Below are 19,233 nucleotides of genomic sequence, written 5' to 3'. Positions count from 1 at the left end.
CCACACACACACACCGGAAAACCTTTTTTACAGAGTCTATACATGTACGTACAGAAGCATATATAGTCAAAAAGGGGCGGCATAAAAATGTGTTTATGATAAGTATTTTTCTGTAAATCAGCGTATATCATGGCTCATGGTATATTTTTCAATTAAATAGGACAAATTCTCTTTAAAAATCAAAGAACTCCCTTGATTTCCACAACAATCTGTTCATGATAATTGTTACAATCTCACGTTGAATATATTGATTTTTCTTCCAATCTTTAGGGACTTCATTATTTTAATGAGTCGTCTTAAAATTACCAAGAGGTACAGCAAAAACTCAATTATGGATTAACACAACTTTTTATTTCATTTCAATATCGATTTCAACTTTGCAATGACGAGCTTAATCACATAAAATACATAAAAATCATTTCATTTTTAATGTATGAAACGTGTCGATCAATAAAGAGCAAATTTGCAGTTAATGGTAAAACTTGTGATCGATATATTGGTCTGCAATTGATCGCAAGCTTCATGCACTTTTTTATAATAAAGACTAATTTACATTAATTTGTTTTAATGAAATTCTTTGTAATAATGCAGATATATCTAGTTCATACAGAGACAACAACACATGTATTACATAACACCATGAAATGAAGCCTGCAGCTGAACTGAGCAATACTGAGTATATTCAAACATTCGTGTATAACGTGGTTTTTTAATGTAATTTTGACAAACATATATCATTCTAGGCAAAAATGACGTGTGTTCTAGAAACTATTGACAGATAAATTATTATTAAAATCATTATGAACTTTATCAATATAGATGGGAAGTAGATAATAGACACTGATACACATTGTTATCCCAACTTGCATGACAAGTACACACAAAAACCCCCAGAGGGCGCAAAATCCTATAATTCAGTCAACATAGCGTATCCAGCATTGCATTTAGCCCACAGTTTCTTACAGCATGCATGTTCAAAATAAAAATCAATATCTTTATTTCTGACAAAAATAATGACAGTCAATAGCTGCTAGAGCCCCAATAAATGCTACACAAGTTTGCATATGTACTCAATTCTCATAATTAATGATTACTATGGTGATGGTATAAGTGCAAAATATTGATGGATTTTTTTGTTTTATAAATATGTATTTGTAAATGCCGAAAAAATAATTTCGTTTCATTTCAACTTTCAATTCAACAAATGAGATACACCGTATTATATATAATATGTATTTGTAAATGCCGAAAAAATAATTTCGTTTCATTTCAACTTTCAATTCAACAAATGAGATACACCGTTTTGTCACATATATTACGATAAACGAGTATACATTATACACATAATTGGTAAAGGTCAAGTCCACCCCAGAAAAAATGTTGATTGATTTGAATAAAAGAGAAAAAAATTAAACTAGCATAATGCTGAAAATTTCATTAAATCGGATGTTAAATAAACAACCTATAACTTTATAAAGTTTCGCTTATTTTACACAAAACAGTGATATGCACAACTCAGTGACATGCAACTGAGACATGTCCTCCACTTATTATTTATTTTGTTTTTTAAATGTTTGAATTAAACAATACTTCATTTTTTACATATTTGACAACAAGGACCAACTTGACTGAACCATGTATAATTAAACAATGCTAATTCCACATGTTCAGGGAGGAAAGAGGAGAAAATTAGAATATTTCATATTTTATATAACAAAATACAAAATAAATAGTAAGTGGATGACATCATCAGTTTCCCCATTTGCATATTGACCAGGATGTGCATGTAACTGTTTTGTGAAACTAAGCGAAACTTTAAAATGTCATAACTTCTTATTTTACATCCGATTTTGATCAAATTTTCAGTGTTATGCTTGCTGCCTTGGATTTTTCTCTTTTCATTCAAATAAACTTTTCTCCTAGGGAGGACTTGTCCTTTAAAGTTGCGTAAAACATTTTAAAACACTGCAGTATGTATACACGCACCTGAAAGACAATGTATGGCGCGCTTTTAAGAAAGTGTGAAGAGTGTCGCCACTATTATCAAAAGAAGTACACCCTTGTTCTAACTACCAAATTGTATCATTTTCTGCGTACTCAATCTCTTTAATTAGAATCATTAAGTATATACACTTATAGTAATCAAGAAGGCGTTAAACCATTCATATACATCTTTTTTTTCTTCCTTGTCGAGCAACGTTTAATTTTACCCTTTTTTTGTTTGGGAATCCACGAAGAAAAAAAAGCAAGACCCGCCCCTTCATTGCCACAATCTCATGTTACTCTGAATATTTTGGAACTGTCAATCTAATCACAGGTGGTGTGTTCTTTGTAATCTTCATATGTTTTCTTCCAATCCATCATCTCCATCTGCCACATCTCATAACTCTTCTTCCATTTTGTCAAATCGTCCTCCATTTCAGCTGGAATAGAGAGAGAGACAGAGAACGAATAGGATTTCGTTTGCAATTTCGTAAAAAAAATAAATACTTTATCAGTTTCGTACAGATGGGGGGCTTAGGACGCCTGCCTCCCCCCAAAAAAGTTTCAACTTTTCATAAATTTGACCCAATATGCAATATCACGCCCCCTCAAAATTTTAGCTCATTACGTCACTATATGAATTAATTACGGTAAAATGCATACACGTCTCTGATACGATGTAGGCATCATATTCAAATGACCATCAAAACTCCAAAATGTTAAGACATCATTACTATTACCAATAGAGAGTATTAAAAACGAATATGATAATGAACTTCTGTCTTGTGTGATATTTAGCTTATTCAAATTGAGGAACCCAAGTTAGTCTTACATACACAGTATTCATATTCATTATATCTTGTAATATTTTGTTACTTTGTGTGATAAAAGGCACTTGGAAAAAAAATATTTAAAAATAATATTGAACTTTTGTAGATGATCTCATTACATGAATTCATACATTTCATATCCATACTCAGCAATTTGTCCTAAATGAAACATTATAGTATTTTTGTAGAAAAATCACTAAGAAAATTATGATTACAAGTCATGAGGATCAATACTTACGTTCTGCAATGTTGGTCAAGCAGGATAGAGACGAAAACATGTATGAAAAGACAAGTGAAAGAAACAAAATAAACACATATTTTTCCTATTATCAAGAAGTTGTTTTCATTTTTCTGGCCTCCTTGCTCCTTCACTGTATAATTTTTCATTCCATGATAATGATGGATTCTACAAGCCATGCATGGCCAAGCCTTTTTTTTTCAGATTTAATAGCACATTTCAACATCAAAATATTTTTATAGATTATCAATATCAACCAGATTATCAATCGATTTTCACATTCTCTTTGTTATATCAAATAATGATTTGCAATATTTTCAAATGCAAATTCATGATGAACTTAAAGAAAGACAATATTGAGACCTTCAAATATGAACTAAAGACGTATCTTTTTCAGCAACTTTGTGAACAATTATTAATGTGACATAATTGGGAAGCCAGTGCTTTTGATTTTTTTCTTTCAGATAAATAAACAAAACAGCTGTTCATCATCATCATCAACAACTTTTATTCACAAAAATAAAATGAAATGAAAATCCATATATTATTGTTCAAATAGACATGAAATTAAATACTCCGAATATTTGTTTTGCCCAACTGATCGTGGGCCCGGCAGCCGCTGTGCAGCGCCAGATCGATGAGGCTCTATCCCTTTAATCGTTGAACGCCAAACAGGGTAGCAGCAACTCCCATCTTTTTACGTCTTTTGGTCTGACAAGGCCGGGTTTGAACTCGCGACCTCCCGGTTGTGAGACGGACGCTCTACCAACTGAGCCAACACACCGGTAATAATGATGATAATAACAATGGTTGTGAATATTTAGAATTGCTAAAACAAAAAGTACCGCACTGTATGATAATTATATTGTGTAATTATTGCAGGGGCCGCGGAACGGTTTTCAAAGTGGGGGGGGGGGGGGGGGTTGATCATGCAAAAAAATCACAATCATATGGTAATTTTTACGTTTTTGTACAGGTTTGGAAAAAGAGTGGGGGCTGAGCCCCCCCCCCCCCCGCTTCCGCGGCCCCTGTATTGTTATAAGCTCACCTTTAGGAGTATACATCTCTGACCATCCTACCACGTCTCCATTCATCTCGTTCTGTTCCTTCAGGTAATCAATAAGAGGCTGGAAGTAGTTGATCAGAGATTGAGCGCTGATCTCTTGACTACCAATGATGGCTTTTAGAGCCTCTGGCCACGGCCTGCTCGATCCCATCTTCAGCATGTCACTAAAATAATGATAAAAGAATACTGGATTATCTTTCTTAAAAGCTTTACAATTGACTTGTCGAGATGACGGGACACGTTATCACGCTAATGAATATAATCACAGCATATTGATTATAATCTTATCATTTATATTTTGAACTGTGAAAGTGAGAATAAAAGTAACTAAATCGAATATTCCTTTTCATCACATCCAAACTTAAGATAATTTGTAGTTAAGAGGTCAGTAATGAATATTGAAGTGGGGGAAAAAAGAAACATAAATATTATTGGCCCGTTTTCTGAACTGGGTTCAATAATCTATGGGGAGCGTTTCATTAACATTTCCATCCGACGATTTGTTATATCTGACAAATTTCCTTGATTCTTATTGGCTGAGAAGAAATGTTACTATGGTAACTGTTGGATAAAACGTCCGACAACTCATTTCATGAAACGGTCCCCTAGTCTACGGTTGTGCTTTAAAGAATTTAACCACAACTGTAGACCAGACTAAATTGAACCCAGTAAAATAATCTGACCAATTTACACTCAAATTAATTGCATATAATGTCTGGGAATAATACCCCCCAAAAAAAATTCTCTACAATTAGAGCACGAGGAAACAATCCAAACATAAGGAACATACAATGCAAACAAAATTTCGACACTTTTCAGCTTCCTAGAATTTTAGCAGATTGACTAAGGTCTATGTTACACCGGTGGGTGTTTCATGAAAGTTGTCAGCACTGACTAAATTGTCCGTGCTGACAATCTCAGTGAAATCCTAGGTTTTGATTGGCTGAGAGGCACTGGCCTCTGACTGTTACTATGGTAACTGTCGGAGAAAGACAACTTGTCAGTGCTGACAACTTTCATGAAACGGCCCCTAGACTTCAGAAGGGGCATTGGAAAATAATAAAAATAGATATTTATCAAGAGTAACAGTTATCAACTTATTTTTTAAACAAGTACACACACATAGTTACCACTAATAACAATATGACATTTCCATTATTTTAATCTAGGATAAAAAGAACACAGTAGATAAAATGCTCGTGCTCACGGGTATAAGTATCTTTGCCGGGGGATCGAACCCCGGACTTTTATGCATCGAGTCAAGCGCCTTAAGGCCACCGCACACCTTACGACTGTTTGCGATCCGATTTTGGAACAAATTGCATTTTTCTAATTTTCTGAAAATGTGAATGGAACATATCATTTTATTTGAGGTTAATATTAATTGAAAGGATACTAATATAACCATTTTGAAAGATTGCAAGCCTTTATTTTGGAGTAAAGGCCAAATTAGTTTCAAATCGTAGCCAATCGTACGACTGCTATGACTTCATTACGACTAGATATTAAGTTTGCTTTTATTCTAAGAAGGATGAGAGCATAGTCACAGATTTGAACATAGGTATTCGTTTGATGATTTTGAACATTACACAGTAAGATATTCCAAGTCTCAATATTAGCATCAAATTATATACGTTTTATTCTGAAATCGGGTCGCAGACCAATCGTAAGGTGTGCGGTCGCCTTTAGACCACTAGGTCACGGCACCTCCAACTCCTTAATATCATTACAAAGATACTCACGCAAGCAATTGACCGGCTTCTTGTGATTGGTATATATCGCATTTATATAGAGGTTCGTCACCAGCATTACCGTATTGACCAGCGGCTTGGCAAAGGGCTTCGTGGAATTGGAATTGCAGGACAAAACTGATGAAATATCTGCAGATTATTTAGAATGATAAAGAATGGTACGGGTTAACGAAACAGGCACCCGATGAAAGGTAATCAATATTCTATAAACAAACGGAAATTAAGGAATGTATGGAAGATTAATCAACTAAGGAAAGAATAACAATATGTGTTAAGTTATATATAACAGTCTTATGTATACATGACTGTCATGCTCTAATACATTATTTCATTGTTAAAAATGTTTATGGTATCTGTATGATTTCAGGAAGAAAACTCCTATAAATATTATTGTTATTATTATTATTATTATTGTTGTTATCATTATTATTATCATGAGTAGTAGTAGTAGTAATAGTAGTAGTATTGTTGTTGTTTGTTTGATTGTTTGGCGTCATCTGTGCATGGGAGGCGAAAAGCGAACTGAATCACTATGAACCGCAGGTCTCTCCTCCCGAGATAACTGATGGGGGGTGCAGGTGGACCACAGTGACTATACACCGGGGTTCCCCGGCCCCCCCCCCGGGGTTTCCCCGTACTCTTATACGAATAGTACAGTGGATTCTTAACGTACAAATGTGGTGATTCTCCTCTACACGGGGCCTCCATTTAACGTCCTGTCCGAGGGACGGAGTTTTTTTTTCCACTGTAACATAGCCTGCATCCATACCTGATATACGGCACGTCTGCTGGGATGTGGTACTTTGCCCCTGGATCAAAATTTTCTTCACTCCTTGGTGTCGGCGGTATGATACCTTGGTACCGGAGTCTAAAGTAAATGGAAAATAATGATGTTCACTTCAAACTAATTATAGTAATTAGTCGCTTTAATTGACATTCAAATCATCAAAAACAAAGGAATAACTTGAAGAAGAAAAAACATTAAAAATAAAAGAGATCTCCCGACATATCTGAGTAAAGAGAACAAAAGACATATGCATTTCAATATACAACAAACTTTATAAGTTTATGAAATCAAGTCTCAATACGAATCTCCATTGTACTGAACCTTTAAAGTTTAAAGTTCCACCAACTTGATGATATGAAGAGATGTGTCGACATAAAAAGGTCTTATTTATGCTGACTTGGCGAGATACGTCAATCGCATCTCTCGCCGTGTTGACATACAACTCTTTATAAGTCGACGTGGTGAGGTCGTGCATCTCGCCAAGTCGATATAAAACTTTGACAAGATACCTCATCATCTCTTCACGTCGATAGCACTTTAAAACTTCCGTACATTTTGATGCCTGAATCTTCGAGAATTAAAACAATACCTTAGTTTCCACCAGTCCTCGTTATAGTGATCTTCGGTGGTAGATCCGTTGAACACTCCCCATCTGTATTGGTCCATCAGGTAACCGAATGGTAGGAAGGATATCTTATCCAAAGCCATACTCATTAGGAAATTCAAATCAGCCTCTGTGTCGGTCAGATCAAAGAAGAAGATGAGTAAAAATGTAATACAATGTAATGTACTAATAAGTCCCTTTATGCTTAACATTTTTTCATTATTGCTCAATCATTCGACCAGAAAACAATGATTTATGACAATAGACAATAGATACAAACTTTTGCTCACGGGTAAACAAAGATTCACATTACTCATCGGAATTTATTGCTACAGCTATAATATGTGTGAAAAGAAGACAACGGAAAAATATTAATACCGTCATCATCTACCACTTCATCAATCAACCCGACTTGTTGCAGATGCTTGGGTGTCGATACCGACAAAGCGAGGACGTCGCCCACTGCTTCGTGGAATCCTGGGTTGGCTCCGCCCCTGTATACCACAGGTAGATCCTTGTACTGGAGGAAATACTCGACGTGTCCCATTTCGTGGTGGATGGTGATGAAGTCATCCATGGTGATGTCAGTACATTGCTTGATTCTGTATCATTAGGATATCAGAGAATTGTCGTTGATGGTGATGGTGATGATGATGACGACGACGATCGTGATAGTTGTGGTGGTGATGATGATAATGACGATGGTTGTGGTGGTGGTTTTCATGATGAAAGAAAAAAAACAAAGAAATACAAGTTTTAATACCGTCATCATCCACCACTTCATCAATCAACCCGACTTGTTGCAGATGTTTTGGTGTAGATACAGACAAAGCGAGGACGTCGCCCACTGCCTCGTGGAATCCTGGGTTGGCTCCGCCCCTGTATACCACGGGTAGATCCTTGTACTGAAGGTAATACTCGATGTGTCCCATCTCATGGTGGATCGTGATGAAGTCATCCATGGTGATGTCAGTACATTGCTTGATTCTGCATCATAATGAAGGATATCATAGAATTCTCATATATAATGATAATGATGATGATGATGATGAAGATGGTGGTGGTGATGGTGGTGATGAGGATGATGATGACGATGGTGATGATGATGACCATAAGGATGATGATGATGGTGGTGGTGATGACGACGACGATGATGATGATAATGTTGATGGTGATGATGTGATGATAATGATGATGATGTTGATGAAGGTAACAATTTAATGATGATGTTGATGAAGGTAACAATTTAATGATCATGATGACGATGGTGGTGATGATGATGCTGATGATAATAATGAAAATTATAATGAATAATTATGAAATTATATTTATATAACGCAAAATGAATCAAAAATTCTTTATGTTTTGTGTATAGCTCTCTAAGATTACAGGATTACGAAAGAACCAAAGTCCTCAAATTCCGCCTTAAGATAAGACTCTAATTATGGACTGATAAACTCCTATATGCCATAGTAATACAATATCATATTTTAACAATGCAATGTACAGTTTGCGATACTTGCAGTTAAAATCAATCATAAGACTGGTCATGTGTTTCTAAAATGGTACATGATGTAGGTCTGATAATCAAGATACCCTCCTGTGCAGTGTTCAATGTCCAACTTTGAGATAAACAGAGGTTTTCCCCTTCCCCACATGGAGGGGAGAAAAAAAGATTAATCAAACATCCTCTGCGTTTATACCATGTTCCATTTTTTTCTTACTTGATTGTAGGCCTATATCCGTGGCGTAACGAGCCACAAAAATTTCGAGGGGGCACAGTACAACATACTAGTAGTGTATGTGGAGAAAATTTTCAAAAATCGCGAGCGAGTGAAAATGTTGGTATTTTAATACTGATGAAAATGTAATAAATTTTATTAGTGATAGATTTTGACACAATATTTAAACAAACAATATCATGTTTCACCTTTTTTTCTTACTCAATCATTTCATCCTTTTCTTTTTTTTTTTGGGGGGGGGAGGTGGGATGGAACTTTGGAAAGGGGTCAGAGCCCCCAAGCGCCCCTCTATCTGTATGCCAGTGGCCTAAATTCCCAAAGTTATCTCAGTTTGTCTTCACCTGAAGTCCACTTGATTGAGGAAGTCCCAGGCCGATGCGTGACATACTACATCCCTACCATCATCTGGTTTCTCAATCATGGAATGATTCCAGAATTCTTGAGGCATCTTGATCAGACCGAGCGATTTGAAAAACTCATCCGAGAGTTCGAACATCTGCAAAGCATCATAGCCCTAAATAAGAGAAATACATCGAAAATAATTTTGATTCAACCATGGTAAAATTACCTTTGATCATTGTAGATCAGCCAATGTTTTTTTTATCAGAGAAATCGCGCGTAAACGAACAAAACAATACAAATTAGTACACATGAATGATAAAAAATTGTCACTATTGTATTATTGTCAAGATAAGGCCACTTTACAAAATTAATAATGGACATAGTTGAAATAATGACATAGAGCCTATCCCGGGAGCCTATAGCACAAGAATGAGGAGGAATTTAGTTTACCTTATCAAATCATTCACGCTTTATTATTGTACAAATAATTGTAATGATGATAGTGGTGTTGATGATGATGTTGATGATGGAGATGATGATGATGATGATAATTGATGATGATGATGATGATGATGATGACAATGAGGATGATGATGGTGGTGGTGGTGGTGGTGGCGGCGGTGTTGGTGATGGTGATGATGATGTTAGTGTTGGTGAACTGGTGATAAAAGCAGTATTGATACCAATCATCATGACAATCATAATAAGCCTAATATATCCCAACGCACAAGCATTTTTTAAAGGAACGAGTATTCCTGTCAGGTACACATTGAATACAACTGAATATAATGTTGACGAGTTATTGCTGAAGGAACACTGTGGCATGGATTCGAACCCACGACCCTCTGATTGAAAGACGAAACTCAGAATAACAAGACCAGGGAGTGTTTCATAAACATTTTTGTCTGACAAGTTGTCAGATCTGACAAGTTTCCTTGACTCTGATTGGCTGAGAGGCACTGTTACTATGGTAACTGTCGGATAAAACAGGACTTGTCGGATAAAACGTCCGACAAGTCCATTCATGAAATGCTCCCCGACGCTTCTAAGGAAAACGTAAAATAACTTCATTTGTTTGACTAATGAATCAATTTATCTGTGATTTACCTGTTCGACGAGGGCTGGGGTAATATCGACTGCTTGTTTTCCAGGGAACGGTTCGCATATGTCGTAAATGTTGATCCATGACTGAGCCCACATATTACCTGTTGAAAGTGTAAAATAGCGAAAGGTAGATAAAGAGAGAGAGGGGGGGGGGGCAAAACAATGGAGCTTTTAATTCTGATGAATATGATCTTGTTCATATATTTCGTTTCAATCCCGTGACCCGGATGTATTCTATTTTTGGCAACCAATAAGGAATCCATTTTCACCAAATGTTCGTTTTATTATGCCTGTTATTTATATAAAACAAGTTTGTGGTGCATACTGTTAATTTCATGGGTAGTCTTTCTAACTTCATTACAAAGTAGAATGCAATTTTTCAACATTGTAGATTTAAAGTTGTATAAAGCGGTTCTACTATTGTCATGTAATCTTTGAAATGTTAAAATTATCTCAGGATATAAGTCTGAAAAAACACTATTTTATCATTGATTGTATAGAATCAAGTTGCTTGCTCCCTAAATTCTTGAAGCCATATTTCTTCCCTTTTACACTGTAAAAAGTTGAAAACAATGTTTTTCATTTTAAGCCCGTCACTCTTTAACTATTGCTTATATTGTTAAACAAGTTATTTAATGTGTTAAACAAGTTGTTTAAAAAAGTTTAAAGTGAATTTGGTAATGTTGGTCATAAAAATTATTAGAATTACCAAGTCGCGCAATGAGCCAAAATGAGGGGGGCAGACATGGCATATGAGTCAAATTCTGAAAAGCTGCGGCGAGCGAAACGAGCGAGCAAATATTTCGCCTTTTTCATACAAAAATAAATTACGATAGATTTTAACATTGAAAAAAAAGGATATTATATTTCACCCCTTTTCGTTTTTTCCCCTCCCTTTTTCCTAGGCTGTTAAAATTTGGGGGATTCGTGGCCCAAGCCAGTGATAATGATATCCAAATAATAACCTAAGATGTGTGCTGGGATAGGTCCTCGTAGGTTGATGTAATCACAGCCGTATCGGTTGTACAGCTTTCTCCTCACATAGGCATGAAGCTCCTCATACAGGGGTTTCAGCTCATCGTATAGCTTCTCTGCGATCTCTGGCAGATTGTCCACTTCGTAATAAGATCTCCAGTACGCCCCTGCATCCGGTTTGTCTGAGAAAATGAAATAAAAAGATAGAAATATATGATTCAAATCGATCTCTAGAATTGGTTTCTTATATTTGATGATAAAAATAGTATAACCGAAAATATTGATTGCTAGTCAACAACAAAGTGTGTAATTATTTTATTCTGTCTCTCAAATTAAAGAATATGAAACCAGAATTTGAATCTTTCAAGGATTTATGCAGACTTCATAGAAGAGGCAGAATGTTTTGTAGCTCAGAAAAAAGGGCAACATCAGATCACATGGGGTACCTGCACCTGATTCCATGAGATACCAAAGTAACTTAGTTCAAAGTTTATCTTATGAGATACTTATTCAACACTTTGCCAGAGAACTCAGTGTCCAATACTGATTTTTTTGTACAAGTAATACTGAGCTTTTTTTTCTTACTTTATACTTTTCCTATACTTTTAGCGCATAGGGACATACAATCTGATATGTGTGATGCGCTATAAAAGAACCAAGTATTATCAAACTTTAAAAATTCATAACCTTTTTCAGTTTTATGGATTCTCGTCAAACATTAACTGATGTTTATTTCATTTTCGGAATTTTTAGTAAAATCCTTAAATTAGGGAAGACTTTCCCTTTAACATGTAACAGGATTATGTCACAGGGGCAGTGGTGATCGCCCCCATATTATTATTTTTTTTCCAAGTTGTGAATAAGGGATAAATAGAGAGAGAGAGACAGAGAGGGAGGGGATGAAGTAAATAATAAAGAAGAAAAATACAATCAGGAGAGGCATGGGTCGTGTGAACCTACAATACACCTGCAATTGAAATTTAAAAGACATGACGTCATCTTTAGGTAATTTTGCCCCCACCCCTTCCTCAACACCGCCCAGCTGAGACCTAAATAACTATAATACCTCCCATGATATTCTCTGTGGGTATTATCCTTCTCTTTTTTTGTACCAATAATAAAAGACTCTAGGTCCACCAACATATGCATAGTTTGAAAAAACACACTCATAATGCTTGTATAGAATAAAATATCTGTCGGGAGAGAGCTCGGTTCGAGTTCAATCACACACTTTTTAATATAATATTATGCTATAGTCAATACATCTTTATAAAATCTCGCCTTCCGCTTCGTATAACTGTCATTATTAGCCTTTTTATGATACAATCACGATCATTATACAAACTGTTAAGGGGCGTCACTGGATTTTGGATACAAATCAAACTAACGAACAAAAGATTGTTGGTTTGACAAATTTACCTTCCCAACAGGATGTTGCAAGAATTTGCAACGAAAAGGAGGGGAAATGACCTTTAGTATATATTTAAAAAAAATAGAATATGTATTAATTCAAGAACCTGTTATAGACCAAGTCAACCACGGGAGTCCATCCCCAAAAATGTAATTTGTTTGTCAAACTAAAGGGAAAAATCTAACAATTCAAACACTGAAGAGTTTATTGCCTTGGTTGGAAAATATGAAAGCTAACAAATATGATTCTTTAGAAGGTCTACTTATCAAGAGATGAAAATCACGGGCGGGAAACAAAATGGGAACAAATGATGTCCCAAATGGTCACAAACTCGTAATTTATTTTGTATTTTATTTAAAGATTTTCGATTTTTAAAATCCCGATTTTATCAAATGAATTAGTCAAATTCTTTCATCCCATGATGAAAAACTTGTTTTGATTCGGTTTGCCTCTTAATGAAAAAAACTAACTTTGTATTTTTATGATTTATTGTTTTATCATCACTTATATCATTAATACATCATTAAAATCTAATAACCAATTTGAAATAATTTACATGTATATTCAATATGATGAAATGGAGAATAATTTAGTCTGCTCCTAGATTTCCATACTATGATATATATTCAACAGTATTATCAAAATAAGCAAAATTTTTAGAAGCCATGACTTTCTTATTTACATCCGATTTTTATGAAACTTCCAGTGCAGCAGTGCTATGTATGCTTGTCTAATTATTATTGGAATCGTTTAAGAGAAATCTAAAGACATGTTGTAGTGTAATTAATCGAACCTATACAAATATCATTTCGTTGATATCATTATCATTATTATATCATCTTCTTGTTAGAATAAACTAGTCAATCGGATGAACTTTAATACAAGTTTTCATTTGATTGACCTTACTCTGATCCCGTTTTCATTAATTCTTTATCTCTTTTAGAACAATCTAGTGTCTGGTCTTCATCAACATCCTTAAAATGATGATTGGAAACGGAAAGAGAACAATATAAATACCAAAATGATTAGAGTCGAGTTATGACGAGCAAATGTATGTACTTTATTATTTATGAGCATATTACTAAGGGTGTTATGAGCTTTGATCGTTTTTTGTTTACTTCTCCCATGCATCATAAATCATGAAATAAAATTTTGTGGCAGTAATAATCATGAATAAAAACACACCAATGTAGTTGAAACAAAAGAATAAGGAAGTGTCGAGTCATATCTTATTGACAAGTAATATCTATTTTGAATGAATTGACATATTTTAATGGAAGGGCCGAGGCTATTACTCGTAAAAGTTATTTTAAACTATACTGCTCTCTATCCCATATATGACATCTCTCTCCCCCTCCTCCCTTTCTTTTTTCTTCTCTCTCTCTCTCTCTTCTATCACACTCTGTCATCCACTCTCTCCCTTTTCTCTTTTCCCCGACTACCTCTCTCTCTCTCTGTATTGTTCTCCCTCCTCCTTTCCTCCCCATTTCTTTCTATTCCCCTCAACGGTGGATCCAGGATTGATCAGCATGGAGCCCAACTTTTTCTTTAAAAAAACATGACACGAAGAAAAGGGAAAAGTGTTTAGGGGTCACCACATTTTTCACATTCCCACCAATTTTCTTCAAAAAGCAGCCCCAAAGGAAAATTTAAATAAGGGTCATCACTCCAAAGTAGGTCCATGCTCCAATCAAATCCAACCTGCCCATCGACGCCAAGGGGAGGGCCTCCAACAAACACATAACACACACGTATGTATTGTTATCTGTTATTAATCCTATTTTTCCTGAAGAGAATGCGCCCCGCCCCCTTCCCTTCGGATATGCCCCTGACTGATATACCCCTTACCGTTTGCTACCGCAGCTTGATTTTTCAGCTCGACGTATCTCTTGTAATCCTCTCGGGCAGGTGCCCCGACCTCGGCACGCCATGCATTCCAGGCCCAATATAACTCGTAGTAATCATGTGATGTAGCCATTATCCGGGTGAGATCTATAAAAAGTGTAAATAAATGATATACTACATGTATAAATATAAATTTGCATTTCTGTCATATGAGTAGGCCTATATTTCTAATTTTGTATTTATTTATATGTCACTTTTTCATTTATTCAAGCTAGGGACAAGGTGAACTGAACTTTCAGGAGCTTCCAAGCTACCAGGGATGCTATACATGTAATTTTATTTAATTATTATCTTTCGCCTTACTTTGTAATTGCATAGTTGAAAATTTGAAATGAAATTAATTCTGTATCAATCAGTCAATAAGAACGCCCAAAGTCCATTTTGAGTAAATCAGGAATGGTTTTTGTGTATATCCAGGGAGGATTTTGGTAACTTTCATTCATTTGCCCGTACTTTTGGATGGAATTCCGGGATATAAATTACACACAAGTAACAACATACCACGTTTAACTCAATTTGGATGAGGAATTGAGTTTAGTCGTTATTATGTACATGTACTATTTTCGGAGACTTTTTGCAGATTACTTTTGGGATAAAATTGATACATAGAGTGTAAACACCAATATTTACCGATCATGACGAACTTATTTTGCTACGAATTATAATACATTTATCACATTTTATATGAGAAGAAATATATAGGCCTAAATAATGTATAAAAAAAAGATGTCCTGATAAGAATTCTATCTCATCCAATATTTGGGACTTCAGAATATTTCCCAAGAACCAGAAAGGTGTTCAAACGGGGTTTAAGGAAGATTTCTTCACAACCATCATTGGTTCAAACTGGAAACTTTGCGGTTTTTGTTGTTATTATAAAACAAAATTTGCGACAGCCTCGTTTCATCGAGAAAAACGTAGGGCTCTCATTTAGTGCTTCTATCGCAATTATTTGTAAGGTCGTTTGTAATTTTATATGATATGCTCGAGAATCACTCCAAGGAACAAACAGTATATGAATAGAAGAAAATGAGAGAGAATGAGGGAAAATATATCACTCACCCGGCTCAAGAGAATAACATTTTCCATCCATATCACACGGCTTTCCAGTTGAATAGCGAGTCTCCATATTAGACAGAATGTCTTGAAGCTATATAGATTTCAAATGAAGACAATACAAATTTGAATAAATGCATTTCGATTAAAATCACTTGTTTCATGATTTTCCACTTCATTTGCCCATATTTACACTGATGATACAGTTAACACAGCATGATATAAATACATTCCAAGAACACATTCTGCTAACATGTGAAGGTTACAATATATATTGTTATTATATAATATATATATAATATATATATATATATACAGTATATATTGTAACCTACACATGTTAGCATATTCATATATTCTGCTAACATGTGTATATAGGTTACAATATATATATATATATATATATATATATATATATATATATATAAATCATACAAAAAATAAATGAAAAAGAGGTTGGACCAGGTAGAGCTTGTATGAGGCTGGGAATAGAATCATGGAAGAAAATCAAATCATTATTACCGAAAAATAAAAAAAGCGGTCCAACTAGAATGGAAAATGTTCTTTGTAAACTGACTTTTTCTCTATACAATCTTTATCCTTTTGAAAGTATTTGAATCACACTTTACTTTATGCGCATTTGACTGGATTGGATAGCTTTTTAACTGACCGAGTTGGAAAATAGATATCGCGGTATTACATACTTAGTTTTATTTGTGTGTTTTTTTAATAACATTTTTAGAATGGAGCATACATGAAGGTTAAAATCTGAGGGGAAAAGACAATTATTGTTTGATTATTCATTTTATCAAAATAACGTTCGGAGTATTGAAATACTACAAGCAGGTTTTGCTTGAACTCTGTTTCTTATGCGTATGTGATGTAAATAACATTCATATCATATGACATACGGAGGAGCTGTTCGTCGGTGACGACAACTTTTAAAATTCACAACTCCGTTATTCTTTGGTGGATTGACTTCACTCCCAATTTTTCTTTTATTAAAACCAACTTATCGTCGAGGTGAGCTTCCCCCTCTAACTACCAGCTATTAAACGGAATTTTTTTTTTCTCAATAAATGTCTTCGTGAATTTGTTTCGAATGATAACAAGTTTTGCTTTAAATTTACCTCTTTGAGTTCATCGTCTGGCAGAGCAGCCGATCCGATAAATCGTATGCTATCGAGTTGTCTCTTGGTATCGTTGCTAAATCCCGTCTGATCGAATGCATTTGCGTACTCACTCATCACCTTACTAAAATTTGCACTTTCGATGTTTGCTTGGACCTGTGTGACGATAAAACCATTAGAACCAAAGAGTGATAATCGTGTCAGATATTTGGTGTCATCTTTGATTAAATAGGATTATGACAACTGTAAAAGCTTACTTTCATGTTAATATACAAAAATACCATTGCAAGAACGTGGCTTCATGTTTTGTTTAAATGTATATTTTTGATGATTAAATCAATTTTTATCAGTTGTGCCTTTTTTGTGTGTGAATCAACAAGGTGGTGTCATATAATAAATCAAACTAATAACAACTAAATCAAATTCTCTAAATGTCTTTTAAAAAATCAATGTCATTTTATATTAGAAGCACTTACCCATATTGATTTATTACTAATAAAGAAATATACAATGTCTCAATTCTATGAAAAAGTGAGTATATGGACTTGTCCATGTTTCCAAAATGCTTTACGAAACATGCTCAATCAGTGCATGTAACAATTACTTTTCGGTACTTTTAAACAAATATGCTCATTTCTCATTTAACAAAATTTATAACTCGTTTCACAATTACTTAGTAGTAGGCGATATATGATGTTACCAAAATTCAGTTTCGATTATTATTATTACTGTAGTTGTAGCATTTTACATTGTTTGCCGTTGCTTGTCATTATTTTCTTTTATACGTATAAAAACGATTTAAAAGTAAGAGAGTTGTGAAGGTCCCTTTGTCGATTTTTTGATACTACATGTTGATAAGCTAGAGAAAATGTAAAGCAATTATTTTTCGTTATAAGTATGAATACGTTTGTATTTCTTCATTCCAACCAGGGGCGGAAATCTCTCCCAAAAGGTAGGGGGGACAAGGGGCTGGAAAATTTGACAAGCAAAAAAAAAAAAAAAAGCTTATCACCCCAAATTAAAGGTCATTTCGACGAAAATAAATTTGACAAGCAAAAAAAAAAAGTTATCATTCCAAAAGTCAGGTCATCTCGTCCTAAAACACATGTTTTATTTCGATTTTGAATGATGTATTACTTACCATCATAAAAGACCAAAAATAGTAGGGGGGAAATCTGATATTGTGTCCCCCCTACTATTTTGAGTAGGGGGGACACGTCCCCCCTGGGATTTCCGCCCATGATTCCAACCAATCCAACTTTGTAATTTTAACAATATTGAGACCTTCCAATCTGAACTAAAGACCTGTCTTTTCAAGCAACGATGTGTAAAATGTAATGTAAATGTATACTGTGGGAGCATGGAGCCTTTGAATATTTTTTTTTATACTTATGACGCTTATACAAATGTTTTTTATTACCACTATAACCACCATCATCATCATCCGATCACCATCATCATCACCACCATCATCATCACCCTCATCATGATAACCGTCATGATCATCACCATCATCATCATCATCATCACCACCACCACCACCACCACCAATCTATAATTACCATTTTCTCCTGGTTATAAGCTGTGATATTGGTGTAATAATCCCACGCTTCGAAGGAAGAGTGAGAGTACACCTCCATGGCCTCGGTGTTATATTCATCCAAGAATTGCGTTGCACTTCCTTCATCATTGACACTGCCGGCGGGAGGAGGCGGAGTTTCAATAAAACCAAGAGAGGGTCCTGGTCCTGAAAACAGGACCAGGCCCAGGACGGAGAACAAGACACCAACGCGTATCATTTTGGTTCGGATTCTGGTTCAATGTCTAGACCACCTTTCTCTTCCGACCAACTTGGCTTTAATGAAAGGCTTCTAATAAAATCCTACCACATTCGCTTTGATCTGCCACAAAGTAAGTAAGTCAATAACACTTCGTACCAAACTCAAATACTCTTTTTTTTCTATTTCTTTAGGGAATTGTTTTGGGAACAATATTTGTCTTCAAAGGCGTCAGTGAAAGGGGGCAAAGAAATAAAAAGAAAATTCCTTCTACTACTTGGTGTAACGCCCATTATATCTAAATAGACGGTCAAAGATGATACTAACATGACATAAAAGAACGAGTTTATAGTTCTACTTTGGACTCTGCCTTATAGTCCCTGTAAAAGCTAAAAGCAAATAAATTTCTGATGTCGATACACTACCCCTCAAAAATAGGGTCACATGCTTAGGTCTATGGCAGGTTGGTATGTAAAATTGATAGGCCCTCATAAATCCATTTTTTCTTTTCTAGCTTGAATAATTCTAGGA

General features: G+C 35.0%; 1 protein-coding gene across 1 annotated transcript; it reads right to left on the bottom strand.

Annotated features, from left to right (window-relative positions):
• Positions 1-139: 139 nt before the first annotated feature.
• LOC129265776 (angiotensin-converting enzyme-like) lies at positions 140-19,002 on the bottom strand. Its single transcript, XM_064105540.1, has 12 exons — positions 18,487-19,002; positions 16,925-17,080; positions 15,801-15,888; positions 14,682-14,825; positions 11,413-11,604; positions 10,451-10,548; positions 9,343-9,515; positions 8,023-8,246; positions 7,245-7,389; positions 6,638-6,736; positions 5,860-5,997; positions 140-4,281 (listed from the first exon to the last, which is right to left on the bottom strand). The coding sequence occupies exons 1-12, from the start codon at positions 18,721-18,723 to the stop codon at positions 3,951-3,953; spliced, it is 2,025 nt and encodes a 674-aa protein (XP_063961610.1). The 5' UTR covers positions 18,724-19,002; the 3' UTR covers positions 140-3,950.
• Positions 19,003-19,233: the final 231 nt, after the last annotated feature.

Source organism: Lytechinus pictus, chromosome 1 (genome assembly GCF_037042905.1).
Source record: "Lytechinus pictus isolate F3 Inbred chromosome 1, Lp3.0, whole genome shotgun sequence".
In the NCBI taxonomy this organism is placed as follows: Eukaryota; Metazoa; Echinodermata; class Echinoidea; order Temnopleuroida; family Toxopneustidae; genus Lytechinus; species Lytechinus pictus.
Note: the sequence above shows the minus strand (reverse complement) of the source record. Positions and strands in the feature narration are given on the sequence as shown.